The sequence below is a fragment of the Anarrhichthys ocellatus genome, unplaced genomic scaffold (genome assembly GCF_004355925.1).
Source record: "Anarrhichthys ocellatus isolate YVR2014 unplaced genomic scaffold, GSC_Weel_1.0 scaffold39, whole genome shotgun sequence".
Classification (NCBI taxonomy): domain Eukaryota; kingdom Metazoa; phylum Chordata; class Actinopteri; order Perciformes; family Anarhichadidae; genus Anarrhichthys; species Anarrhichthys ocellatus.
The window spans coordinates 488,773-516,175 of record NW_022280069.1 but is presented as its reverse complement, the minus strand read 5'-3'; the positions used below and the strand labels follow the sequence as shown (position 1 = coordinate 516,175).

General features: G+C 42.2%; 2 protein-coding genes across 4 annotated transcripts in view; one reads left to right on the top strand and one right to left on the bottom strand.

The window, feature by feature from the left end:
• LOC116394291 (lamin-A-like) overlaps positions 1 to 19,693 on the top strand; it is a 31,151-nt gene extending 11,458 nt beyond the window's left edge. For all 3 annotated transcript variants that reach the window (XM_031867285.1, XM_031867282.1, XM_031867284.1), the window contains 11 exons: positions 11,878 to 12,034; positions 12,680 to 12,805; positions 13,449 to 13,616; positions 14,291 to 14,416; positions 14,606 to 14,826; positions 15,322 to 15,676; positions 15,953 to 16,060; positions 16,292 to 16,411; positions 16,508 to 16,567; positions 16,666 to 16,827; positions 17,454 to 19,693. In XM_031867285.1, the coding sequence (XP_031723145.1) occupies positions 11,878 to 12,034; positions 12,680 to 12,805; positions 13,449 to 13,616; positions 14,291 to 14,416; positions 14,606 to 14,826; positions 15,322 to 15,676; positions 15,953 to 16,060; positions 16,292 to 16,411; positions 16,508 to 16,567; positions 16,666 to 16,827; positions 17,454 to 17,489 (1,639 nt within the window). In that variant the 3' untranslated portion in view covers positions 17,490 to 19,693. The remainder of the gene's footprint in view (positions 1 to 11,877; positions 12,035 to 12,679; positions 12,806 to 13,448; positions 13,617 to 14,290; positions 14,417 to 14,605; positions 14,827 to 15,321; positions 15,677 to 15,952; positions 16,061 to 16,291; positions 16,412 to 16,507; positions 16,568 to 16,665; positions 16,828 to 17,453) is intronic.
• A 48-nt stretch (positions 19,694 to 19,741) lies between these two features.
• pear1 (platelet endothelial aggregation receptor 1) overlaps positions 19,742 to 27,403 on the bottom strand; it is a 46,485-nt gene continuing 38,823 nt past the window's right edge. The window contains exons 14-23 of the mRNA XM_031867281.1: positions 26,692 to 26,844; positions 26,453 to 26,584; positions 26,199 to 26,330; positions 25,733 to 25,855; positions 25,129 to 25,347; positions 24,732 to 24,841; positions 24,424 to 24,550; positions 23,702 to 23,764; positions 23,269 to 23,463; positions 19,742 to 21,204 (exon numbers count right to left, since the gene is read on the bottom strand). Of these exons, the coding sequence (XP_031723141.1) occupies positions 21,065 to 21,204; positions 23,269 to 23,463; positions 23,702 to 23,764; positions 24,424 to 24,550; positions 24,732 to 24,841; positions 25,129 to 25,347; positions 25,733 to 25,855; positions 26,199 to 26,330; positions 26,453 to 26,584; positions 26,692 to 26,844 (1,394 nt within the window). The 3' untranslated portion in view covers positions 19,742 to 21,064. The remainder of the gene's footprint in view (positions 21,205 to 23,268; positions 23,464 to 23,701; positions 23,765 to 24,423; positions 24,551 to 24,731; positions 24,842 to 25,128; positions 25,348 to 25,732; positions 25,856 to 26,198; positions 26,331 to 26,452; positions 26,585 to 26,691; positions 26,845 to 27,403) is intronic.

The following is a 27,403-nucleotide window of genomic DNA, read 5'->3' as shown; positions in this document are numbered from 1 at the left end:
TATATATATATATATATTTTCACTAAATGCTCTATTTATTGGTAGTTACATTTGAAAAAAATGACGATACGTTCCAGGAACAAGAAACTAGGGCTAACTGTCATCATTGTTTCATCTGCAGGATATTCTTTTTAATTATTTGCTTGGCCTACGAGTGAAAAATGTTCATCACAAATTTCTAAACCTCAAGATGATGTCTTCAAATTGCTTGTTTTTGTCCGACCAACAGTCCAAAACCAAAAGAGATTCTATTTACTATCACAAAGACAAGAGAGCAGCACATCTTGACATTTTCTTCCTAAAGAAATAAGACTTAAAAGATGGATTCATTATCAAAATAGTTGCAGATTAATTTTCCGCCGAAAGCTCTGCAATAACTGATGATACAAGTATTCTGTAGTGCAGCAGATAAAACGTGAATATGTTAGAGCTTCAGTTGAAACTGTGGCACATTATACTGTTTGCACCTTCCTCCGACATCTAAAAGACTAATTATGCAGACTTGGTAAAAAATGAATGACCGTAACGAGCTGTTATTAGGTCAGAGTACTTGGTGGGATGAAAAATTAGGCTCGCCGGGTTCTTTGTAATCCTGGTAAATCATTGTTTAAATGTCAAACACGCACCTTGACAGGTATTTCTCTTTTAATGTGGAAGCTCATCGTCTGACCACTATTCATAATTGACTGCGTCACCATAACACAAAGCCAGCTGCCGTTAGAAAACGTCTTTTGTCCTTCAGCTTTAATAAACAATGGCCCTTTTTCACTGCAGACATTTTGACTCGTCCCATCAGCAGAAGCACAGGTAGAACTAATTAAATTAACCATGTATTAATTCCCAGTAAGTGTCCCGGTAAGTCATGCAAGTGGGGCAGCACGCACAACACCAGGAGCCTGGAACGGCCTTCATTAATGTTATTAACTACGCCCAGAGTGATGTCAATCAAAACTCAAAATGTACTACTTCTTCCTCGAATGCATCGGTCTCACTGTCGCTGACACCCTCTTAGGTTTGAACCAAACAAACTCTGGAACATTTAGCGTCTCATGGATTAAAAGTAAGGCTCAGCATCACGAGTCCTGCTCCGAAACGGGCTGGGAACCACCAGCGGCACATTTCATCTCGCTGCTGTACATCTTTCCTCATGCAGTTTGACGGCACGTCTCCTCTGTTCTTCTGGCTGCCTCGGGGGGGGAAGGGGGGGGTTCCCTCTACGATGATCTCAGCTTGTATTGTGACGGCAGACAATCTGTCCGTCACATTGAGTCACACGAGGGCAGAGAGGAGCCCGAGAGTTCGGGTGTCATCCTGCAGCGATGTGAATTGGATCCCTCTTTGTAAGCGTCACGCCATTGAAGACACTCTTTCATGTCGAACAACTTGTTCAAAAGTACAAAAGAGTGCTTTGCATGTGAGAGCGATACATAATTTAGACCTGAATTATCCTTAAGAGATGCATTAATCATTTCTGGGGGAGTGTTTTTCCAACCCAACACAAGTTTCCCTACAGTGTTTTATGACATTACACAGGAACTGTACATGTACAGTAAAGGAGTACAACATTCATGTTGTCAACAGATTATGGCTACAAAGAGTGATTATTGTTTATGTACTTTTTTGTTCTTAACCCGTTAGAAAATGGTTCCAAGGTTGTCTTCACATTACTTGCACTGTCAGACAAACCGTCCAAAACCCAAATAGACTCAATTAATAATGATATAAAACCAAAAAATTAAGCAAATCCTCATTTAAGAAGATCAAGACAGAATTAGATTTTTACTTAAAAAATTACCTATAATTAATTAATTACCAGTTACATATTTTATTTTTTAGAATTCTTCTTATTTACTGACCTTTTCCCCCTTAAAGCCGATTTTGTTATGCCGAGGTATTGTAGCTTAAGGACACACCGTTTGTTTGATGGGCTATAGAGTTTCTGTGTTTTGTAAATGTTTCTTTATTCTACGGATAATGTCAGGAGGGGCTATACATCCTGCTGAGAGAACTGCTGCTTTTCTCTCGGCTGCTAGCGGAATACTTTGTAATGGGAAACAGATGTGGCAGGCCTGCAAACGCGCTGAATGGCGGTTGTATGGAGCCGTCTCTCTGCTGGGATTATTGGTGTGCGAGTAATGAGAGAGTCGCTCTTGGACTTCAGCTGACCAGAACCTGGTACCAAGCAGAGGTTTTGGCAGGTTTCTCTCTCTCTGTGTGTGTGTGTGTGTGTGTGTGTGTGTGTGTGTGTGTGTGTTTTTTATATAATTAGTTTCCATAGAGCCTTCTGAACCAGCCAAGCCCTCGATGACTCACTCGCGCATGGACAGAGGAAATCACTTTAACATGGTGGGACTCCAGTATCTCTCTCACACTCTCTCTTTCTTACTTTGTCTTTTGTTTCTCATGCTCGCTCGCTCTTTCTGCCCAAAAAACAGCCCATTGGGGATTGGGCAAGGTTGGACTGTAACCTCAACCCTCCCCTCGTTACCATCTCGTTGGTTATTTAACAAAATGTTCTGATTCCAGATCTGTAAAAAGCTCATTTACTCTGACAGGAATGCAAGTTGAATGGGATGTTTGGAGCAGTTCTGCTGTATAATCTAAACAGGGCACTGAGTTTGTGAGGGAGCTCTTTCAACTTTGAAACGTCTCAGATGTTCTGCATTAACTCTTTGTTTATTACGACTCTGTTAGGAGCCAACGTCTCCATGTTGTTCCTCACTTGCAGTTTGCTGTACTTTAGTAAAATAATAGGAGGTGCTGATTAGTTTAATTTGCAATCTTTATCACCAGTAGTGAGTGTTGCGCCGCTCAGCAATTTTACTGTTGTGTAAATGTGTTTGTTACACACAACTGGAGTAAGGAATTTTTAAAAGCAGTTGGTGTTTTCACACGCACATACTCTTGTCACTTGTTGCCAGAAGGGTGGGGTTTGCCACAGAGAACAGGACAGAGTGCCAGAGTTGAGACAATCACAGGAAAGTCAGCGTTTTACAGCTCACCTGACACTACATGAATTATCCTCACGCGAACTCCACCTTTTACACTCGATGTGTGCCCTTAGAACTCGTTTTTTTTCTGTGGAGTTCTCACCAGAGAGCTTCCCCGCATTTCTTGTACGTCTGTATTCGATGCCATTTGCATGAGAGCACCTGATGGCCACACCCACAACTTGGTCATACTCCAGGCATCAAATCCCCTTTTTTTTTTTTTTTTTTTTTTTTTTTTTTTTTTCTTCTTCCCCTCATGTGCTCAAAGAAGCCAAAGCTCGTCACAGTCCCATAAACTCCATATGGGTTTTTGTTGAGCTTAAAGCTAACATTAGCAGCACTCTTTCTGCTCATGGAGTTTTCATTGTAACTCAGTGCAGCTGCCTCATTGGAGGGGAGGCTATAACAATCTGTTGTTTACTACGTGGAGCACAAGTGAGGGGGGGGGGGGGGGGTACACCGGGGAGATGTCTCTCGTTAATGCAAATGAGAAGTAAACTCAAGGATGCAAATGGAGACATCCGTCCACTGAGAATGATGCAGACACAAAGTGCAGCATCGCATTGTGTGTGTGTGTGTGTGTGTGTGTGTGTGTGTGTGTGTGTGTGTGCGTGTGTGCGCGTGCGTGCGTACAGCGACGATGCTTATAAAGTCTCTTCTGGCAGCAAGACAATGCTTTATACTTAAAGCAACAATGTTGAGGCAATGCAGCTCAACCAGTTACCTAAAGGATGCAATGTTGCCTACAGGCTCAGCAACGCTTGCTCTTTTTTACGACACTGATAGTGAAGGAGAAAGGGTGGCAACCTCAGAGTCCTTGCACTGCTCTTTATCATAGCATCTAATCTGGTTCAGTACCAGCAGAAAGCAGCTAATAAACCAGCTCAAAGGCTGGCGCCTGACTCACTGTCAGATGAATCATCAACTAATCATGCGGGGAGGAACAAAGGCTGGTTCACATGTCTTTTGGTGTCTGAGGACACGCGCTTTTTTTCTCTCTAACAGGAGGGACACCTCTCTCTTTCATCCCTTGTTGACTGACTGTTTGAGGAACTGTATTAACAAATGCAAATTGTCGCAGGCGTGAATGGCACACAGAGATAACGTATGGTTCTTTTTCACTTTACAAACTTTGCTTTGGAGACGGCCCAAACAAAACCACTAGTTTGACATGAGAGAACATCGCCTCCCTGGCTGTCCCCTCGCTCTGTGGTTGTCTTGTCAGAAGTCGGCTCCCCCAAAATCCGACGCGGTCGGCATTTGCTCTGCTTTAAGACTTAAGACACTGGCAACTCTGTTCCCATCCGCCACATGTGGATGAGTCCGGGTGGCCCCTGGTAAAGGCTGCGCTGTTGTCGGTTTCTGGTGATTTATCACACGCAGATACACGCACAATACCTGTTGTGTTCCTCATCCGTGAAGAAACACAGGAAACGGTCATGTGCCAGCCTGTAATGTTTATTTTACTGCATATTTCTTTGGGGGGGTAGTTGAACACACTTGGAAAAGCCCAGTTGACTTGAGGTAGCGGTGCCCCTCCCATCTGTTTATCTTTAGCATGTGGCTCAAACTGTTACCTGCTGTACGACACATGGAAGTACAGCAGTGCATCTTAGAGGTGGTCTGCAGACAATAATTGTCTAAAACATGACAATAAAATAGTTGCGGTTCTTGAACTCTTTTGATGAGTCCAGATCCGGGTCTCCTCTAAAAGTCAGAATTAGTCGATGAGATACTGAAATGACTTCATCGAGGTACCTGTTTTCTCCTTTTGTGAAAAATTGCAATTATTTGATTTTGATCCTATTAACCAGGATAAACCAGGATTTAAAAATGAGTTCAGTGAGTTGTGAGGCCTTGTGCCTTCAGATTATGCATCTGTGGGTCCTGATTAATGTCCCGAGTCAGAAGACAAACCCCTCCCCCGACCATGAATTTGGGCCACTGCGTGTTAAGAGATTCGATACCTGAGGGTTCTGCAATTTGGGCTCTGGAAAATGTGATATCGACACAGTTATACAAACAATTATCTGATGAATAAAAAAGAAATTATTGCAACATCAAAATGATAATTAGTTGCAGCCTGCTTCAAAGAAGGTGTTGAATTGTAATGGCTCATTAACACAGTATTACAACTACTGGTTTCTGTTTCTGGGCCCCCATGTTTGTTTCCTAAAACCCCTTTTATTCAACAACCTTCCTCTTAGTCACCTCGTCCCTCCAGCGCTCTCCACTTAAAGCCGCTTTGTGAATGGCTAAAATAAACGTAGTGAGGCTGGAAAAAGGAAAGAGGGGCTATAATTGGACAAGGGAACATTTTCGACAATCTATAGGGAGTTTGGGAGAACCCCTTTTTTCCTCTCCTCAGTGGTTTGAGCTGTGAGTCATCAGGAAACCCCACCTGTGTGTGTGTGTGTGTGTGTGTGTGTGTGTGTGTGTGTGTGTGTGTGTGTGTGTGTGTGTGTGTACACATGGGAACATGCAGTATGGATCAACGGACACTTACACTGCATGTCAGAGGAATTGTTTGAATAGTACTGCAGGAAATGAGCGAGGTGATGAATTGTTTGTAACTATAGCAGCCTCTCGCAGAGAGAAACATCACGGGTGAAGTGAATGAGATGCCCCCCCCCCCCCCGTTCACCCACAGCTTCAGCAGATGTGCCCATGTGCAAAGCGATAAACCCCCCGACTGCTGCAGGGGAGCTGCTCTCTGGTAAACAGCACAAAGCTGGGCAGCTCCCAGGTGTCGGTGTGTGCATGCAGGTATCTCAATCCCTGGCAGCTACTTTGCTTTTCCCATGCAACTGCCATGAACGGGAATATGTGAGTCAACTTTCCTTAAAAGATAGGAAAATTAAAAAAAAAAACCTCTTCACTAGCCCTACAGATAAACTAGTTTTATATGCCTATGGTTTTAATTATTCATATCTGTGATTTCTGCCACCGCCCCAGTAAAATGTAGGTGAACTGAATTTCATTTGTGGTGCTTAAAACAATGAAAATGTTAAACAGTACCGTCGCTTCTTTTTACACCACAAAGTATGCTATTCTACTTGTTACTCTGATAAATGTTGACGCTGAGGTCTGTGAATTATCCACATGAATGAGGACGTTATTACTGGAAAGATGTTAAATTAAATTACAAATGAAACTAATTTGCCATTCACCTTAATTATATTGTGGTGGCAGCAGAAATCTCTGACGGTTACCTCAAAGCCTGCAAAGAAGTGTGTATGGGTGGATCATACTAGCGGTGAGGAAGGTAATTCAAACGTAGTCCTGTGCAGCCACATTCGGGACACACTAGTGGACTACGGTGACCCTCAGTACCCTAGGACATGGATTTGGTTTGCAAAGTTGGAGAAACGGGGGAGGCTGCTCCGATAAGTGCAAAGCTTAGAGGATGGGGGTGTGTTGAAGTGGCCCTGAAAAATATTCGGCGCACACATTTAACTTCTGCTGCAGTAGTTACAAATCTAGAGACCATTAAAATATTGCTCTTGCTAAATACTTGGAATTGTACAAGAAGATATGTTTTGTTCTTTCTGAATGGCTTTAAAATTGCTAAATATATCATTTCAAATTGAGGTTTTGTTTGTGTGCTGGTTTAACTACTTGGCATCGGTCTTGCTGAGGTCTCATAAAGTCCTTTTTTGGGGGCCGTGTGGCTGCAGTAACTCGGCTATCTTGTACAAATTATGGGTTCGGTTTTTCTCAGTCTGGAGATATTTAGAAAATTCGCACAGAAGTCGACACCTTTTTTTGTCTTCTTTAGCGTCCACAGCACTCTACAAACGGCACACTAGCAGGCCTGACTACGAGGCCTTGGTTACCACGGTAACGGCATAGCAAAACAGGAGAGGGGGGGGTGGGTGTAGTGGGCTTCTTTCTCTCTTTCACTCCACGAGGCGGGGTTCGTTCCTCCTTACCGGGGTGGACAAAGATAGCTGTGAGTCATCCTTGAGGCCGGAAGCCGAGCCAACACATTCCTCCTCCTCAGATTTCTCGTCTCCATTATTCCCCCTTTTTCTTTTTCTTTTTGCCTCTTTCTTTCTCGCGTTTCCATTTCACACCCCCCCCCCACCCACCCACCCACCAGCCTCTCCTCTCCCCCCCATCTCACACTGTCTCCGTCCAATGGCTCCCATTTTGTCTTTGTGCCTCAAAATGTGTCATTTAATCTATTTGTAACAAAATGCCTTTCAAGGCTCTAATGTTGTTGCGTAAAAAGGGTGGACTGATGTGTGAAACCGTAATTATTTTTCAGTAATGTATACATTTGTTTTCACGAGTGCAGACGTGTGTGGGAGGAAAGAAGACAAGTGGTCTACACTTAAAAAAATAGAAAATAAAGCTTGCCAAAATGACACTTTTCTGTTTTGAATTCCTACTTTCAGAGCAGAATGTAAATCGCACAGCGGTGCCCTTTCGGCTCAAAGGTCTTTCTCAGTGTCCAAGCTTAGAAACGACTCTGCCGCCCGCCTTGTTTTACTTGCAACACATTTCCCTTATCTTGATGAAACAGGCTGGTATTTATTTATTTTTTTGGGCTTTATTTTCCTAGTTTCCCAAATGTAATCTGCATTTGTTTGCTCATCTGTTAGCTCGCAGCCATTCTCAGTAACACACTTGTTAGTCTCATGCTGACTGTGTATTGTTTTGTAAATATTAAGTGTGGTGTGTGTTTTTTTTTTTTTTTAGTTTTTTTTTTTTTTAGTAAATAACTGCAGACACTCCTCACATGTGTTCTGAGCGCAGGCTGTGAGGCTTTGATGGAACACAATATAAACATGAAGTCAGAGGATATGTATGCTCTAATTACACACTTCATACTGGATTATATAAACGGGTAGTCCAAAACAAATGCCTCTCGCACATACCCTGCACTGGATTATGTAAATCGCATATGAGAATAACACGTGCACAGGAACGTACATGTACTGTATGGACACGCATACATACAGTACACAGATGTACTTAACGCACAAGGTGGTACACACCGTTTTTGCAGCCAACACTCCCACACGGTACAGAACCGACTCAAACATGCACAAATACGCCCACATATACGCTTAAGATAAATACAAACACACACACTGACGAGGCTTTCCAACATCCTTCCATTGCATTCGGATTTTAAGCCGACATGCAGGAGCAGCATCCTGGAGGTGTAAGAAGCAAAGACAACATGTTTAATACAGTGCAGACCATCATAACACTCTGTGTTGCATACTTTAAACTGAAGCCTGTGGTCGTTGTCATAACCCATATTCACCCTTAATCTGTATTAAATCCAGAGATTTTACAATCCCTTAATGTCCCTTTTTGTTTGGTCAGAACATTTATGTTGTGCTTTGGTGGTCAGTTGATTCCAAACTGCGGTTACTCTTTTTGAGAAAAATAAAATGCCGGGCTTCCTGTGATATTAATTTACAGAGTTGAACTGTTCTGTGTGTCCATACGTTGACTCATGCTGGCCTCTTCCATCTCTGTGACCAAATTTGGGCTCGATAGCTGCAGTGTTTACAGGCTGGCCAGCTGATCGTTTCTATTTTTTTGCAGAACCTCACACCACTCGTCCTGATTTGGGAATCGGACCAGAAGTACACTACCCAAATATGAACATATGAGACACAGTATAAAGAGTTGCTCTAATAACAGTAATACTAATAAGTACACGGGTACCCAGAGAATTATCTTTCATCCATTTTCCACATAAAGGTCAGAGGTCACAATATATTAGCCTCTGTACACAACAGAACCACAATGTCTCATTTTACTGGACCTCCTGCTGTACATAAAGGGATTTTCTTTGACATTTGTTAGCGTGCTAGCAGCGCGGCTGGATGGCAATATATGTTGGTCAGTCTGAGGAAGAAGTCTCATGACTCGGGTGATCATGTGACTTTTCCTCGAGCACCACAAGAGGTCCAGAGTGAAATGTTTCTAAACTATTGGAGGGATTGCCGTGAAACTTGGTTCAGATATTCATGTCCATCAGGAAGGTTTTCATTTAGTGCCATCATCAGGTCAATTTTAATTTGTTTAATACTTAAGTTCATGACCAAATATCTGCAAAAGTAATGGCATTCACATCTGCCGCTGCTGTACTTTGTGTTTAGGGCTAATTAGCAAACGTTAGCAACTGGATGCTCAATGAGACATTGTTGCGCGACAAAAATGTTACAATTAACTTTCATGAAGTGAGAGTGCACCGTGAAAGGGTTCAAGTTCTAAGACAAAAACATGAACTCCCAGACCGCATAACGCCGTGGCAGCGAGCTGTCAATCATAAGGTAGCCCCACCCTAAAGCATCTCCTCCTTTATCGTCTATTTGCCTCTAAATGGACCATAATTTACTAAATAAACATCATGCTGTATTGAAGACTTTAAACTAGTGATTCAGACCATAAACTCATGTTTACAATGTTTACTGAGGTGATAAATCAAGTAAGAACTAAGGTAATTTTCTCAGACTTCTATACAATCCGACTTCTTTTTGCAACCAGAGGAGTCGCCCCCTGGTGGCCAGTAGACGGAATACAAGTTTAAGGCCCTTCCACATTGGTTTCACTTTTCAGAACCGGATGTTCTGGTTACCATTCATGCCAAGTTTCTGGAAGCCTCTCTGTATTGCCGTCATGTTTGTGGATAAAGAGAATACAAACAGTCCAGCAGCCTTTCAATACATCAAACCCACTTCTGTGCATTGATTCCCTGCTGGAGCTGATCCACTGGGCCCATTATTACTAATGAGCAGCACAGCAGCCACCGCCACACACACGGCAGTCACTGGTAAAATGTTTCGTCTACAGAGTCTCAAGTAATGCCCATTTCTCTTGAGTCTCTTTACGAGTATGTTGACTAGAAAAAAAACCTCCCTAGCTCTGTGATTTACTTCAGTTTGTATGTTCAGTAAATAAACGTGTTATTTAGCCTACCATCATGGATATGAATCTGGTAGACAAAATAAGAGTACAACTCAACAGCACCTTGAACTGCATTCTCCAAAAAGTTCTGTTTCAACAAAACAACTTGTACAACCAGCTGTTAAATGGTAGAGGACTGTATTTTAACTACTAGAGAAGACATTTATTAATATGAATTGGTGTATTCTTGTGGAAAAAAAGTAATGTATGAACATCTGTTAATTTAAACTTGGTTAAGGGCTCTGGAAAAGATCATTGAGTTTCTGTAGAATATATAGACTTAAGTTGCTAGTTTATTAGGTACAGCTAGCAAAACGACTTCAGTATCATACGATGAGGGTAAACTCAATACTTACACTTAAAGAAACACTTCTCAGTGTAACTCAAGTCAACAGCACCACAGACTACAGCTTCCAACATCACCAACACCTCTTAAAACAGTTTAAAAACAAAGCAAACATTATAACCTTCATGAAAGTATTGTTGTATCTAATAAACTGGCAACTGACTGTTTGTAATCCAGTGTAACATTTAGAGAATGTGTAGATATCACATACTGGACTGCATGTGTGTGTGTACATATACATTTGATTCGGACCCACTCAACCCACTGTGCTTCTTCTTTTTGAACAATGAGCAGTCTCAGAGGCTTTTATGTAATTACCCATTCATACATCTGTAAAGCATCACGGATATGTTCTCTTTTTTTTTGTTGGACATGAAAGACTTATTCAACCACAGTCTAGTTCTGCTTTCCTGCCACTTTATCTTCTTTTCAGGAAGCACAACTGCATTTTTAAGCTCCTCTAAAGCACTTCTTCTTATTGTTTATTGAATGCAGTAATGGAGATTAATTTCAGTATCATAAACCCATAAACTACCTTTTCACTTCTGAGGCTTGTGAAGGGACTCGATCTCCGTCGTAAGTCATTATTCTGATGTGGAGTAACTTTGTTTGTAAAGTGTGCGTGTTGCTCGTCCCTGGCTGTCCTAACACTCGGCTGCCAGAGACTGGAGGACTCTGAGGTCTGTGTGAGCAGCCTGGAAGCCATTTCCCCCAGCAGATGGCCATTATTAGTGACAATGAAGACTAGCCGACAGGGCCAAATGGAATAACAGGGAGCTCATTTCCTTCTTGACTCTGCATGAACCGCCTATACTGCTAACAACCTCGCTCCCTCCCCTCTGCTCTCTCTCTTCCTGCGTATGTATTGTTTTTCCATGGCTGTTTCCAAGTTTTTTTTCTTTCCAACCCAGAACTCTAAATTGGTCTAAATGTTAGAGGAGAGGCGGTGCTCACATGCGCAACAAACGTGAATTCTCTTGATTCAACGCTGGTTCCCTCGAGAGAGACTTTAATGGGCTCCTATTTAGCACAGAAGGCTAACAACAGCACGTTGATGTGACGCAGGGGACAACTGCTGCGCTCTCTGCACCGTACAATGGTGGTTTGTGTCGCTGCAGCCCAGTTGTCCAGTGCCTATCAAGTTACCCTTTAAGTAGAAATAAAGGAACATGCTCTCATCAGTATTAATATTAGCTCAGCAGACCAGACACCTAATGTCATGACACGGTTACCAACAATTTACTGGGGGATAAGAATAAACTATATCAGGTAAACCTTTCACAGAAAACTACTTTTAGTGCATTAATCACATGTGGAATCAGCCAGATTTATTTGTACAGCATCTCTCAAACACCGAAGCAGTTCAAAGCGATTAACATAAAGCAAAGACATGATTAGAATGACATTTAAAAACACCATAGAGTGAGAGGTGGGTAATCTTAGGTTTTAATGCCTCTTAGCAGCGTTTATCAGCTATAACGGAAGGCTTGTGTGTGTGTTTTTATAGCAACATGAGAAGAGTTTCATATCTCTGAAGACGCCATGATGTACAGTATTGAAGGGACAACAGACTGACGTGCACACCTTGTCTGTCTCGTGTCTTTACAGGAACGGTAAGAAGGAGTCTGACCTGGAGGCGGCTCTGGCCAGGCTGAGGGACCTGGAGGCCCTACTGAACTCTAAAGATGCTTCCCTCTCCACTGCCATGGGCGAGAAGCAGACCCTGGAGGCTGAGTTGAAGGACCTCAAGGCCCAGCTGGCCAAGGTAAAAACGTCTTTATTGGAACTGGAGTCTTACGTGGTTGTTGTTGGCAAGACATGCACGTTTCATGGCTCAGAGCGAATACAAACCTATTCAAAAAGCTTTGAAAAATGACAAACGCACGTTTATTTGTACTGCTGTGGCACAGCCAGCATAATATCAGGATGATTTCAGCTTGTTGAGGACGTCTTCCCCATTACACATCACTCTGAACTGTAAGCAGAAAACCTGTTTTCTCCTGCATTGATTGTAATAGAGGTTAAAAAAAAATAATAATAATTTGAATCCTTGTTTGCTGCCAAAAAAGCAGTCAGTAGTTGAGTGCTAAGCTGCAGTGACTGACATCTGAAATTAAGCTGCTGAAGTAGTAACTTTATGTAAACCCTCCAGGCAGTTGATTATGAATGAGGTGGCGAGGCAGACAAGGTTGCTTTCTCTGCTGTTTGTTTTATCAATGAAGTTTACTTAAGGACTGATGGAGATACAGTTGTGGCCCTGCTCCACCTACTGGCCACACTCGGGAACGTAAACAATGTCTGCCCAGATTGCACCTTGAGCTGGGTTTGACTTCTTTTTTTTTTTTTTTTTTGTTCTTTTTCACTTGCGTGCCTCCACTAAAGAACCTTTCTCTTTCCTCCTCCCTCCCAGTTGGAAGGAAGCTTAGCCGATGCCAAGAGGCAGCTGCAGGATGAGATGCTGAGGAGAGTGGACGCCGAGAACCGCCTGCAGACCATGAAGGAGGAGCTGGAGTTCCAGAAGAACATCTACCACGAGGTTCCCACTCTTCACCTGAACCCTTCTATTTTTATTCGGCTGTCTTAAGTCATCTGTGCTACTTTTCATCTCTTCCACAGGATATTGATTCGCTTCCAACATCCTGCCTGTTAGTTTTGCATTTCCCCTTCAGATGTGTCTCTTCTTTCACCTCTCCTTTATTTTATTCTAAAACAAAAAATATACAAATTGTGTTTAAATGCTTAGATTTATATTCTTGCCACAAGTAAGTCACTTTCCACAATGCTCTGGTCGTCGTCATGTTCTGACCAAAACTGGCAACAGAGTTGTCTTTTACTAATTTAAACATAATGATTAGGAGTTTCTTACAGGTCACCATGGAGATAGATTTCTCAGCTGGAGCTCTGTACTTGTAAACAAGTAAATACGGCAAAGCGACTAATCGATGCAATTAAGTTCATTGACCATAACGGGTTTCTGCAGGTCTTTTAATTTGTTTATAGTGCCTGAAAATAAACCAAAATGTCAATGCAAATTACTCTTTTTTTCCAGTATAATAAGGAGTTGAGAAAGTCAGATCAGGTTCTAATCAACACAACTCCTAGTCTGATTGATTAGTCACGAGAAACTAAAAGTAAGTGCTCTTGAGACTGATGTCCACCGCCAACCTGTCTGTCTGTAGGAGCAGCGTGAGTCCAGGCGCCGCTATGAGTCTCGCGTGGAGGTGGACGGCGGGCAGCGGCTGGACTTTGAGAGCAAGCTGGCCGCCGCCTTGGTCGACATGAGAGTCCAACAGGAGGAGCAGGTCCGCCTCTACAAGGAAGAGGTGGAGAAGACCTACAACTCTAAGGTACGTCCGGATGCTCTGCAGCAGACGCAGCTCTGTCGCCACCTAGAGTCGAGGTAGAGGCTGTTATGCAGCTGTCTTAAGTCGTAGTTCAGCTTTGTGTGTGGATGTTTTGCATTTTTAAATGGCTTTAATGAGCTACGAATAGTCCAACATCCACAGCTCAGGGAATGCTTATTGATTAAACCCTTTTTACACTTGGTGTGTAAAATCCTTATTCCCTTTGCCTCTTGCCTTTTATCTTCATACAGGAAGGGATTCATTTAACAGCCATAATCAGTGTATAAACACAACATAAGTTGTTTGTCATTGAAATTTAGTTTTGCTTTGTTTTACTAGACCCCTTTAGAAAATATTTTGGGTATTTCTATATTAGCTAACTCAACAGAATGTATTGCAAGAGGCTAAAGAGGTATTTATTTGTGGTGTTTCTTCTACAAAAGAGCAAAAATATTTCATTCCTTAGATGACAGTCTCCTGAAATACAGTAAACCAAACGGCTCAGACTTCGGTTCAGTGCAGGAAGTGGGGCTGCACTGAACCCCCCCCCCCCCCAGGCGCTTAATAGCAGCCCCCTGCCCCTAAATGCGTAGGATTGGTTAAATGTAGATTTATACGTGAGGATTACATTTGTTTGAGCCGTGGCTGAAAGACTGCGTCTTCTCTCTGTCTGTCAGCTGGAGAACGCTCGTCATTCAGCTGACAGGAACAGCCACATGGTGGGAGCCGCTCATGAAGAGCTGCAGCAGAGCCGTATGCGAATGGAGGGCATGTCAAGCCAGCTCAGCCTGCTGCAGAAACAGGTACACACACACACACACTCAAAGTATGTCAGTGGTTTGTTATCAGTCTGCTGGTGTTACTGGTCATGCTGCTTGGCTGAGCATCATTGATTAAGCATACTTGCAGTGTTTATACTGTAACAAGTTGTGTACAGACTGCTGAACTGGTCTTAATTGACTAACCTTTGTACGCGTGTTCTCTTTAACCAGCTGGCAGCGAGCGAGTCCAAGGTGCGGGAGCTGGAGGAGGCTATGTCCAGGGAGCGGGACCTGATGCGGCGGCGGCTGGAGGATAAAGAGCGGGAGATGGCCGATATCCGAGCTCGGCTGCTGCAGCAGCTGGACGAGTACCAGGAGCTGCTGGACATCAAACTGGCCCTGGACATGGAGATCAATGCCTACAGGAAGCTGCTGGAGGGAGAGGAGGAGAGGTGAGGCAACAGGAGGTCTACAGGTTGTTACAGGAACAGATGAACACTAACAAGTCAGAAAACAAACTGTAAAGTCACTGTTCAATACTGACTTTGCCAATCAGGCACAGATGAGCTTAGTAAACAGTTTAAAAATATAAATAATCATCTTTTTCTCTACTGCAGCCCCACCTGAGCAGCATTTCTCAAGTTTGTCCCACTTCATTTTTATGTATTAAACCTATTTGTTTAACAGGATAAGTGCACAAAAATACAGACACAATAAAAGTAACAGACACTTAATATCCCAGTAAACTGACCGTGAACAGGCTCAGTGAAAGCAATCACAGGCAGACAACAGTAACTAAGAATGGCCTTACAGTAGCTACTGTATGGGTTCAAGTGCCAGAGCAGGAAGAGATATCAAAAGGCACTTTACCGACCGTGAGACTCTGTTGCATGTGTCCGCTTAGGTCTAAATCCACCATCTGAATCTCTTCTTCTCTCTTTCCTCAGGCTGAGTCTGTCACCCAGCCCTCCACCTACCGCCAAGGTTACAGTGACCAGGACCTCCGGATCAGGCCACGGCCACACCAGCCGCGTCATCCACTCCTCCGGCTCAGGTCACAGCCACACCAGCCGCCTGCTCCACGTCGGCACCGGCACTGCCTCCAGCAGCCGCAACTCCTCCGGCACAGCCAGCGCCACCAAGAAGCGCCGCCTCAATGACGACAGCGAGACCTCCAGCATGGTGGGGGGCACTGTGACCAAGACTCGCATTAGTCAGCAAGCCTCAGCCAGCGGCCGCATCACAGTGGACGAGGTCGACCTGGAGGGCAAGTTCATCCGTCTCAGCAACAAAGCTGATGAGGTTAGTGAGTCCATCTGTCAGCTGGCTTTTCAACCCTTTAACCTGGTTTAAGGGGATTCCACAGGTTGTAAAAGATGTAATATCGACTGTCTGGTTTTCATAATAATATAATATCCTTTGTATGGTTAAAAGTAACCTTCTGGTATTACTTTTAATGCTGGAGTATATATTCTAAGAAGGATAGCTGTCATTTTTAGTCTTTAAAAACATTTACAAGCCAGACTAAATGTTTTCTCCCTTCCTCCATCTCTCTCTTTTCCCATTTCTGTCATGCAGGACCAGTCTCTGGGTAACTGGCAGGTGAAGAGACAAGTAGGAAACACCACTCCCATCCTCTACAAGTTTCCCCACAAGTTCACTCTGAAGGCCGGAGGAACTGTCACTGTAAGTTACACCGACTCTTCTAGATTTGTTCATTTCTTGATCTTCTCATTGTTAATTGTTCTTAATTGTTAATTTGACTGTTATCTCCCTCCACATAAAGGTACTGTTCTTTTTTGACCACTAGAAGTGCTGTGGAGCAAAATTAGAATTAGTGTTTATTTAAATGTCTTGACTTCACAGTATGTCATGAGGAGTTTTAAAATGATTAAAAGTTTGCTAACTCCTTTGCAGATCTGGGCTTCTTCCGGCGGTGGAACCCACAACTCTCCCTCTGACCTGGTGTGGAAGACCCAGAGCTCTTGGGGAACCGGCGACCTCCTGCAGACCTCCCTCATCAACGCCAACGGAGAGGTCTGGCTTCACCTCTATTTGGTTTAGCTTGCCTCTTATTTCTGTTCCTTTTTAACCGCAATTACTGAATCAGTGTGTCCCTTTATGAACCACCAGGAAATGGCCATGAGGAAAGTGACGCGCACGCTGTTCCATGATGACGAAGACGATGACATGGTAAGCACCTCTTCTCTTAAGGCAACTCCTGTAGCATTTCCCAGGTAAGCAGCGGTGTCAAGTACCCTGTTGTGTGTCGCCCACCCCCCCCTCCTCAGGGAGCTCACAGCACGAGTGGCGGAGACAACGAGTACAACCTCCGCAGCCGCACAGTGATCTGCGACTCCTGCGGGCAGACGTCGGACCGCTCAGGTGGTGGGGGTCTACCTGAGGGCATCGTGGGACAATCCTTTTTCATGGGGACCAACGAGCCCAGACAGGTACTGTGCAGTTATGTGTTACAACATAAACGGTAATTATACCGCATGGAGCACAACAGCACTGTTCTTTATTTTAAGAGAAAAGTATGTTTTTAAATGACCACTTCCTACGCCCTTGCTCGGACCACACCCATCCTTGAAGTTTGTATTTTGATCTCCACTACACACCTGACAAGTTTTGTTACTGCGTTGCTGTCAGAGTCCACAGAGATATAGGCCCAATCCCAATCTCCACACTCATGGACTCACAGACTTTGGATGCGTTCTTGCAAAGTCCGTGAGGGTTTTCAGGCTGTCCTGCTGTCAAACAGTAAAGTGTCTAAGGGCTCTCTCACAGACATTCTGTTTGCACTCTTGGATGATATCCATCATTCTTGCAGTAAACTTTGGCGCCTCCCTATTTGCTTTGATTGGCTTTGAAGTCACCATCTGATATTTCATTTTCCGTCCTTCATCCTCTGCGTTGATTTGATTTCTAAATACTAGAAGGACAAACAAACCGTGCAAAGGGACATATAGAAGATCTCTTGACTGCTTTGAAATTAAATCTGTTTTTCTTGTTAATATTCCTCCTTTTTCCTGTTTCCTCCACATTTAACGCTGCAATGTGTCCCTTCCTCCTTCAGGGCCGTGCCAAGCCGGAGAACTGCTCCGTCATGTAAACCAGACCTCACCTCACCTGAACCTACACCTCCTGCAGCCTACAAAGGAGAATGATAATGTTCCTCTCTTGGGTTGTTTGTCTTTATTTTTTTTTATATGATGTTATTTTTTTGTATTCAGATTAATCTGCAGGTTGGAATTGCTTCGAGGTTTTTTGGGTAAAGGGTACGGGATTTTCATATTCAGCTTTTTTTTCAGTTTTATATTCAAGTTATGTTATTGCATGTGTGCTGTGCTAATGCTTGTCCTGCTCTTCTTGCACGCTCTCACTCACACACACACACACACACACACACACACACACACACACACACACAGCTCCATTGACTTGTGCTTCGATCCGCTAGTGAACCCTGTCGGGGATACGTCTCCACAACCATACAGACAGGGAACTGAATTCTGTGGCGTATGTTCATCATCCATCAAATTGATCAAATCTTTATTTAAGATGATGTTGATGTTTACAATCTAATTATCGTTGTTTTTTGGAATAATATTTAGCTATAAGCTGCAGGGAAAATGCATAAAAGTTAGTTTTTGTTTTGATAAAGTATGTTGTAAAAGAGAACCAAAGTTCTTGAAGCTCAGGGTGTTAAGCAGATTGTTTCTTTCCACCTTTAGCCTCAGACAAACATGTCGTCGTACATTTTTTTATGTGGATTTAGATCATATGTTTGGGCTGCTATGGCGCGCACACAGAATATATAGATGGATATATTTTTTTTTCTGTAATTCACAGCTCGGCTCCAGAGAGATGTATTTGGTTATGAACGTGTATAGAAATAATTGTAGTTTACTGGATAAGTCGAATGCTATAAAAGATATAAATGCTTATCTCAGTGTGACATTTAAACATGTTGCTTATTGAGTGAGTCCAAAGTGTTGTCATGATGATAGGAACAGGTAGGATGTGTCCTCTACCTGGAGAACCATCAGAAATAGGTGGTGTTTTCAATCTCTACTGGTTCCATACATAAAGAATATATATTTGTAGGATTTTACTGCTTATTCAACCAAATGAACATTATTTCAACAGAGAGCTGCTGCTGTTTACAGATGGCAACAGATTTTGGAAATATTTTAACGAGCTTTTTCACAGACTAAAAACCAAACGACTGTGCCTTTAGAGACGGAAAACAACAATCACTGTTCTTCTGGCTCGTAGCTCGTAGCTCAGTCTTGTGACTGTCAGCTGTCCGATTTGTGTTGCTCCTGGAAACTGGTCATAAGGGCTTTTTTTTCCTTTCCTCTTAAGCTCACTGACTTTGCAAATCTCCAGGCATGATTTTGGGATCGGAGTGGGATTGTGGGGTTTCTATATTTTTGTAACTTTGGCTTCATGCACTGCTTTTATTGTGGGCCTCGCCAAGTATGCACAGCAGGTATATTTGTACTGTAGTCTGGCAGCTTAAGTCATTTATACTCTTGTGAAAAGCATAGCAAAGCATTTACAGAAAATACTTGATAGCTTTTCATGTTTTTTGTATTGTACTTATATGATGGTATTTGTGCCACATTACATTCTTTTATTTTTGCCTTCAGTAGAGGTCTGATTTTGACTCTATGATCCCCAAAGTGCCTTAAAAAGTCTAACAATTGTTTGTTAAAGAAATGACCAGCTCCAAAGATAAAGATTTATAATTGAAAAAGATTTAGTATTTCTCATGAGTGTAAATATGAGACATGATTACTGTATGTAATTGTGAAATATATGCAACTAATAACTGAATCGTCAATACTCGAAACGGATCATTTAAAGGGTGTGGTCAGCATTTTTCAGAGGCCTGTCTGACACATTATAAAGCGGAAAGAAACTTCTTAGTGCAACACTAAAACAAGTCATTTTGTACAGGAAGAAGTTTTGTTAGTTTTGAAGAAGCAAAGCTAGTTCAAGTTAAAGAAGAACCGACAGTTTGAAATCGCAGACTCGATTGAAAGGCCTTTGTGAAGCCGTGAACCCTCCCTCTTAAAGTCTTGATTGAGGCCTCAGGAATCTTTTGAAGGACTTGAGGATTAAAACTGTTAGAGAGGGATTACTTGTAGTGAGCCTTTGATGCCAAAGTTGTAATTTGCTTGTAGGATTGTGTCTATCACATTGATGCTGTTAACATTATGAAAGAGCCATTAAGTCGATGTAATGAATGTTTTTTGTTTTTTTTTGCTTTTCTAAAATAATACTGAGTAAAACTTTTTTTTCCAGTGACTGACTGACTTGTAGTTATTTTCTCATTGTCATTCAAAACCACGGATGAAAAGTACAGCCATTTTTATTTACATTATACACGTTCCCATGGTTGCATTCAAAAATACATGTTCATACATAAAAGAAAGCTGAAGCGCTATAAGCTCTCGCATTTAAAGCACGATGTACATTCTTTCTGGTACATGGTTTCTGTTATTTAATTGACTTCATTTGATAAACAAAATGCATTATAGCTTTTCTAAAATTATTTAGAAGCAACACAAGACTTTGGTTGACAAAAAACAATTTAAAATGATTACGGTCGGAGTACTTAAGTGACTGTTTTTGTATTTTGGGTGAACCGGCCCTTTAAATACCAAACAGACATAAGTTGCTGTGACATTCATAACGCTGCTTTCATTTGGTTTATAATCTCACAAGTGATGGTTTAATATTCACAACATAATTATATATCTATTGGTGCGATCTTTGGTCACAAACCCCTTAAACATCTCTGAAATAAGGCTGTTCTTTAACATTACTGTGAAGATAATATATTCATTTCTATATTTACAAAGTTTTCATATGACAAGTAAGCCACATTTGTTCAAACAAACGGGGGACATCATTGTTGGAGACATGAAGTGATATGAATCATAAAATATACTTTTCATTTCTCGCACTTTGGTGAAACAACCTGGTTTCTCCAGATTAGTAAAGCCTGAATATCAGAAATAAAACATTTTTCTTTTTATGGTGTCTTCAAAGACTGGCAGGATTTTTGCTGTACAAAACAAACTTGCATGTGTTGGAGGACATCTCTAAAAAGGTCCCATTACCTTTGTCTCTCTTTCCTTTGAGTTTTAAAAAGTAAAAAAAAAAAGGATTTAGAAAGTTAAAAATATCTACATAAAAAAACAAAAAGACAAAATGGTCCTTTTTAACATGCACACCAGCTGATAAGTTGCAGGCTAAATGTAGAACTTCAATCACAGCATGTTTAGCCGAGTTTCTCCCCAGTTGCTGCTTTTTAAGCGTGAAGTCTTCTGGGGTGTTTTTTTCCCACGGGATGTGAATGCAGCTGAAGCCCCGCTGGCGTCGCCACAGTCCTGCCTTCCTCACCGCAGCCCGCTGGCTCCCCAGTCTGGATGACAAGTCTGTCATGGTGAAGCAAGTACCACTTTAGCCCACACAGGGGCAGTGTTGAGTTGAAAGTGGGGTGGGGGGGGGGGGGCATCCACAGTAAACAATAGTTCCTCAGTGGGACAGACGCCTCGGCGCTGGTCTGTGGTTGGTTTGCAGCTCTGATTGTCAAAAAGCCAAAAAGTTTGCACAGGCCTGAAATCATCCCCAAAGTGAGGAGGGGGGAGACTTGCTCCGCTGCTGTGACTGTCACTGGGGTGTTCTCCTGGGGGAGGGGGGGCGGCGGACGGGCGGCAGGTCGTAGTGTCCCGGGATGTGGCTGTTCACGGGGAGGTCGTAGTGGCTCTGGGGGTCGTCGTATGGAGCATGACCGAGGGAACTCTGACGCTCTGTGAGGGGGAGGAAGATGAAGAACACACTGAGATAAACAAACACTATATGAGGCGCTCTTTATCCACTACATTTATTTTTTTAAATACCATGTCTGCTGCTGCTGATCATCTCTTTGATATTTTGGTTTTAGTCTGAGAGAAAATGTTGACTTTAATTGTCTGAAATGACAATAGACAACACCTGTGTACTTTAGTAATACTAATAGTACTGAGACTGGTTTGTTCAATGTTGCAGGGTGACATGCTGAAAAATCTATTGCTTCTAATCCGATATTGACCCAGACTGGACTCGTTGGTTTTGAGATTTACTCATATTGGTCTAAATCAGTCCTGACTAAAGCTTTCTAACAAAAGGTCTAATATAGTTTACAATATAATTGTATCATCTAGTAAAAAGTGGTGCAAAGTGTGGAGAAAATGAACCTATACAGAGTATGTTTTAACCTTTGTTCTGCATCTTAAAACTAATATCATCCTTCCTCTTATAAAAACAAGTAATACTTGTCTGCTGAGCACACAAATGATATCATGAATGTAATTAAATATAAATCTGTTCATCCATACATACCAATAAATGGTCAGATAAACAAATGACAATATGGTAAAACAGTTGTAATAATATAAAATGTGAACATATTTACATAATTAAACACTTAAAAACATCCTAATATCTGCTTACAGCTACATTAGTGTATAATGAACCATTTATTTTTTTATATAATGCTAAATGCTTAATAGTGCCACCAAATGACTCAGCATTACGTGCAGTTGAATCAGGTTGTACTGTGTTCACTGAACGAATGATGATCTCAAGAACCATGTTTTAAAGTTTAGAGTTTATTATTAGAAACGTGTTTTACCCTTTAACAAAATACACAGGAAAAGCTGTCTTAATATATATGTTTTTCTATCATTGACCTCAATCTTCTGCTTGAGTGAGTGTAAATAACAGTTATTGACGGAGGGGAGGGAGAGCTATTTTCTCCCACTTCTCCTCCCCCAAATTGGCCACCAGGATCCAAAATGGAGACATTCTACTGCAGAGAAAGACTCGTATCAAGCCACTATTTCCATGAATGTAAGGATTTGTTTCTCACATGTTTCCCACCATAAAGTCTGGCCTCATGTTGATGTATTACTGGTGTCTGGACTAACAGAAGAACATCCTCTCTCCCGCTCTTCCTCTTCCCTGTAAACAGTTGCTCATTTATCAGCCTGCTGCCTTCAGGAAGCCCATCCTCCCCATCTGTCAGAGCACAAATCCTCCTCCAACGTTTGACTGATCGAATAAAAATGAGTTTTTCACATTATTTTAAGTCTCAGCTCTGGATTTTGATTATTGCTTGAGGATGGAAGGATGACGCATTTTTGAATGAGTGTTACGCTGTTCAGAAGGATTGCCCTGATTGACCTGACAGGGTTCAGAGCTGAAACAATAAGTCTATTGATTGATAAGTCCATCAACAGAAAGACAGTCAGCAACTACTTTTCAAGCAAAATGCCAAACATTCACTTATGACAGCTTCAATATTGCAAGGATTTGCTGTTTTAAAAAAAAAAATCCTATATGTGATTTATTAATTATCTTTTTGTTCGTTTTGGACTCTTGGTCAGACAGGATTCAAATTGTTATGGACAACCGACTGACTAATCGAGAAAAATAATCAGTGGATAATTCAAAAAACAATTGTTAGTTGTAGCCTTACAGCAATGCTATCAATTTAGTTATAATTTTGAATGTATCTTATTTTAGAAAATCAGTAAGATATGTTGACTTTTGTCTCATTCCACTTCCTGGCATCTCCTTTAAATTCTTCCTCTTTATACTTGAATAAGTTGAGTCCTTATTGAGGTCCTACATGTGATTGGCTCACAGGAATATACTGATATGCGACTCTGACTCTTCCTAACAACCTGATCTTTTCCCCTTGTGATACTAATGATGTAGGAACATCATCACACTATTCAAGAACATTAAAAACATGAAAGGCAACCAGCTGTTATTGTGGAGAGGTGGAACTCATCGGTACATATCTGAAGGAGGTCTAAAGTGTCGCTCACCTCGGCGTACGGTGGCCATGTTGAAGGGTGGCGGGCTGATCTCGGTGTACGCTCGCTCTCTGGGCACGGTGCACTTCATCTCCATGTAGCTGCTCTCTGTGGGGCAGAAGGGCAAACCCGGCAGGTCTTTGATGGTGGCGTAAGGATTCTCGCTGTTCAGAGAGCTGCTGCTCACCGCCACCGCGTCCTTCAGCTCTGCCACCACACAGGAAGCAAAGATATGTGACAGTCAGGAACATGTGGCACAGCAGCCGGACCAAGGTCAGTCTATAATCTGTACACTTTACAAATAAAGACAAATATATATTCGTGTAATCTTTTCATAATTGCACATACAGTTTTATGTAGCATCGTCCTGCAGATGTATGTTTTGCTAATTCTCTGTAGTAGGTAACAGAAGAGCAAAAAGGGTGAAAATAGGGTAATAAACTACCTTTGTTGTAATATTTTCCGAGGCTGGCACTGTAGCTGTAGCTCCGATCAATTCCAAAAGCTCCTGTAAGCAATAAAAGACAATTCTGGCATCTTGATCTTATTTATGGCAAACTAATGAAAGGCAGATAATCCCCTTTGGAAACCTGCAAAATCAATACCAGGTGAGAGCATGCTGGCAATGCAACTACCACTTTTTATGATGGCCTTATTGTTTTTATAGTCTCACATTAAATGTGCATTGTTGACAAGAATGATTTTCTGTCCAAAAGGAAATGGACGATAAACTTTGGTGTATAAAAAGAGAACTTTTCTCCTCAGCTGTCACTGCACGTCTCTTCCCTGAACGGACACTCCTGTGGTTTTGTTGCATCTGGGGTTTTAAAAGCCTTTATCAACACAGGTATTGTCACATTGATAGCTGATAACTACTGCTGGTGGTCAATGCCTTTAAGAGTGATTACTTCTTTGTTAAATACAAACAAATTCAGTGTGATAAAACTTATGAAATAATAAATTATTTCTAGCAGAAGGTGACATTAGCAGCAAGTTGCAGGTTTTACAGATTATTTTTGATGTGGCTGTCCGGAAACCAAATCCTTATTTTTAAATGTTAATCCACTCATTTCATTTTTATTGCTCTAGGTCTATCTGCACAAGGGTCTCCTCTAAATGCTGGTCCTGAATGTGAATCACACAGCGGAGAGAGTCACCCAGACGGACCTGCGTCTTTGCGAGGCTCGTGGTGCTTCCAGTCTGCAGGTAGAGTGGCGTTGCTCTCAACCCCGAACAGGCCCCGCCTCTCCCTCTCCATGTTTTTCACACTGCAGAACAGCTGGTTATTGGTGTTCTGTAAGACAGACAGAATAGTACACCAATCAGAAAGGCAAAAAACAAAATAGCTATATATAATGAAGTAAAGAGCTGTGACTTACTGGGTCAACACTTTACGGTTTATAATTTCATTACCCTGAAAACACTGGATAAATTACATATCAGTGCCGGGGTGGTGTAACAGAGGTGGCATTCACCTTGATGGTGCGGCCGTGGTTGTTGGGGAGGTGTGGCAGCGGAGGCCTGTTCTGGCTCAGTGTGTGGTAGCTGGGGTTGGAGTAGTAGTGGTGGTAACTGTGAGGAACATCTGTAGGCCAAAACAAACAGATGGAATCACGTCTGCTGCAATGAAATTACCTCAAGGGCAATAAAATGCATCTCTGTGGAACAATAATTACAAAAACACATATACACTATTAAAACCACATTCTGACCGAGAGCAGCTATATAAACATCAAAATATAATGACTATTTAATTTAAAAAGAGCTAAATATCTTACTTAATTATGTATTTTAACATTGTTGTATTGGTAAGTAAAACTTCTGAGTAGTACTTGATCCACCACCATATACAGCATATGAATATTGACATACCTGGAATGGCGTATTCAGAGTTGACTGTGCGGCTGGTGGAGAAGGACACGGTCGGCGTGTTGTTCTGTTTGTCCTTCTGCCGGCGGCGGTAGAGCAGCAGCAGAGCCAGCAGCAGGACCACCAAGATGACGAGCACGACGATGCCTCCGATGGCTCCCCACGACTCCCTCTCACCAGGAGGAAGGGGGACCATCACGCTCCCTGACTTCACAAACGAGTCTGTCAAACAGGAGGTGGAAAGAGAAATAAAGTACAGTTCGTTAAAGCTACTATAAGGGATTTTCATTTTGTGTTGATTTTGGCGGTCCCTGTGGACGAAAGTGGTAGTGTTTCCAAGCACAAAGTCCCTCAAGAGAACCTTTCATTTTACTGCAGCAGCGTCTGACAGTCTGCCCTGTGCAGTCCTGGTTCTGGTTCTCTCGTGCCCCATAGAAAGGCGCTATACAAGTGCAAGTCTATTTCTCATTTACCATCAGTAGTAAATTGACAGTTAAAATGACAGCCATAGAAGCCACTCAATTTACAAATGGAATATCAAGCCAGTGACAACTTTTATCCACTACTTCTCGAGAAAAAAAGATTGAAAACATGTTTGGATCTATACCTTGTTTACAGTCTTCTCCTTCACTTTCACACACACAGTCTCCAGTATATCGGTCACAGATGAGGTTGGTCGGACAGGAGCAGGTCTGAGTGCAGAATGGACCAAAACGCCCCGGACTACAGGCTGGAAAACACAAGGTACGAATCACATCCATTACAACTTACACTGATGTAGCTGATGTATTTATTAGTCAATCAACAGTATATTAATCTACAACAATCTTAATTAATAATCGATAAATTGATTTAGCCATTTCTCAAGCTAAATTACACTCTCTGATGTCACCTTGTCCAATGCGAGGGTTTGCTGTTTTTCTTTTTCATATCGGATAATAAACCGAATGTCTTTGCAAGCTACTTCAAACATATCAACATATCCCCCATCAGAAGTCACTTTTCATGTTAGTCTTTAAGACGTTTCCTCCAGAAAATGCACTTCTCTAGTTTCTGTATGACGTTGCACTCACGTATGGAGCAGTCAGTAGCGGTCCAGCCAGGCAAACATTCACAGTGACCGTCCCGGTGGTCGCATGTGGAGTTGTTGGCACAGTTAACACACACTTGAGAGCACTGTTTGCCGTAGTAGCCAGCTGGACAAACTGTAAGACACACACGATGGCATGTGTAGAATTATCCGTAGCGGATTGAATCGAGTTTGAACGTAGAGCGTTTCTGCAACATCTATGATGATTGGTGTGTGATTTATGATGTTAATGCCAACCTTGATCACAGTTGGGTCCAGTGTGTCCAGGGAGGCAATCACACTCTCCTGTCACATGGTGGCAGCGGTACGACTGGTCACAGGATGGACATGACATACTGCACTGGTCCCCATACATACCAGCTCTGCATTCTGGGAGACAAGCGGATAAAGAGTGAGCAGATGTCAGTCCGGTACACTTCTGGTTTTCATCTGATCTGTTTTCTGCTGTTTGTCAGCTGGCTGACGACAACACTCACTGTTCTGACAGGCGACTCCCCAGTAGCCTGGGCGACACACACACGCTCCGTTTTCCCTCAAGCACGTGTCGCTGTTGGGGCAATGCTTGAAACAGGTCTGGTTACAGCGGCGCCCCCACAGGCCCTCTGAACATGGCTCGCTACAGCGAGAACCTGGAGGGAAGAAATGGGAGGGTGGATGAAAATTGGCAATACCACAATGTACTCCATCCAAGTAAAAGTCATGCATCCATAAATGTACTTCAGTAGGAGTAAGCAAATATAACAAGTACAATGTATTCAACTATCAAATGGAAAAATAGTCAACGTGAAGAATGGTTCCTCTCAGAGTTTAAAGTATTGATGCAATAATCTGTGCACGTTTTAGTCCATTTACTACACAATGAGTATATACTATACTGACTGATGTGTAGCGCATTTGATTTCCTTCCATGAACAAAGACATTGGTTTCAAATCATTTTAGAACCGTGAAAATCAGCTTGCAGAGACTTGAAACCTTGTTCAGATAAATAATCTAGAACTGAGCAAGTTGTCCCTTTGATCTGAGTTTATTTATAATCACAAGGCAGTTGCTAGCAAAGACAGTTTTAAAGGATTTCCTTGTTGCTGTGTTTAATGAACCACCAACATCTAAGACTACTATACTCATGTATAACGTCAAATGATAAGCAAATAGAGAAGGAGTGAAAGGGATAATGTTAATTGTAGTTT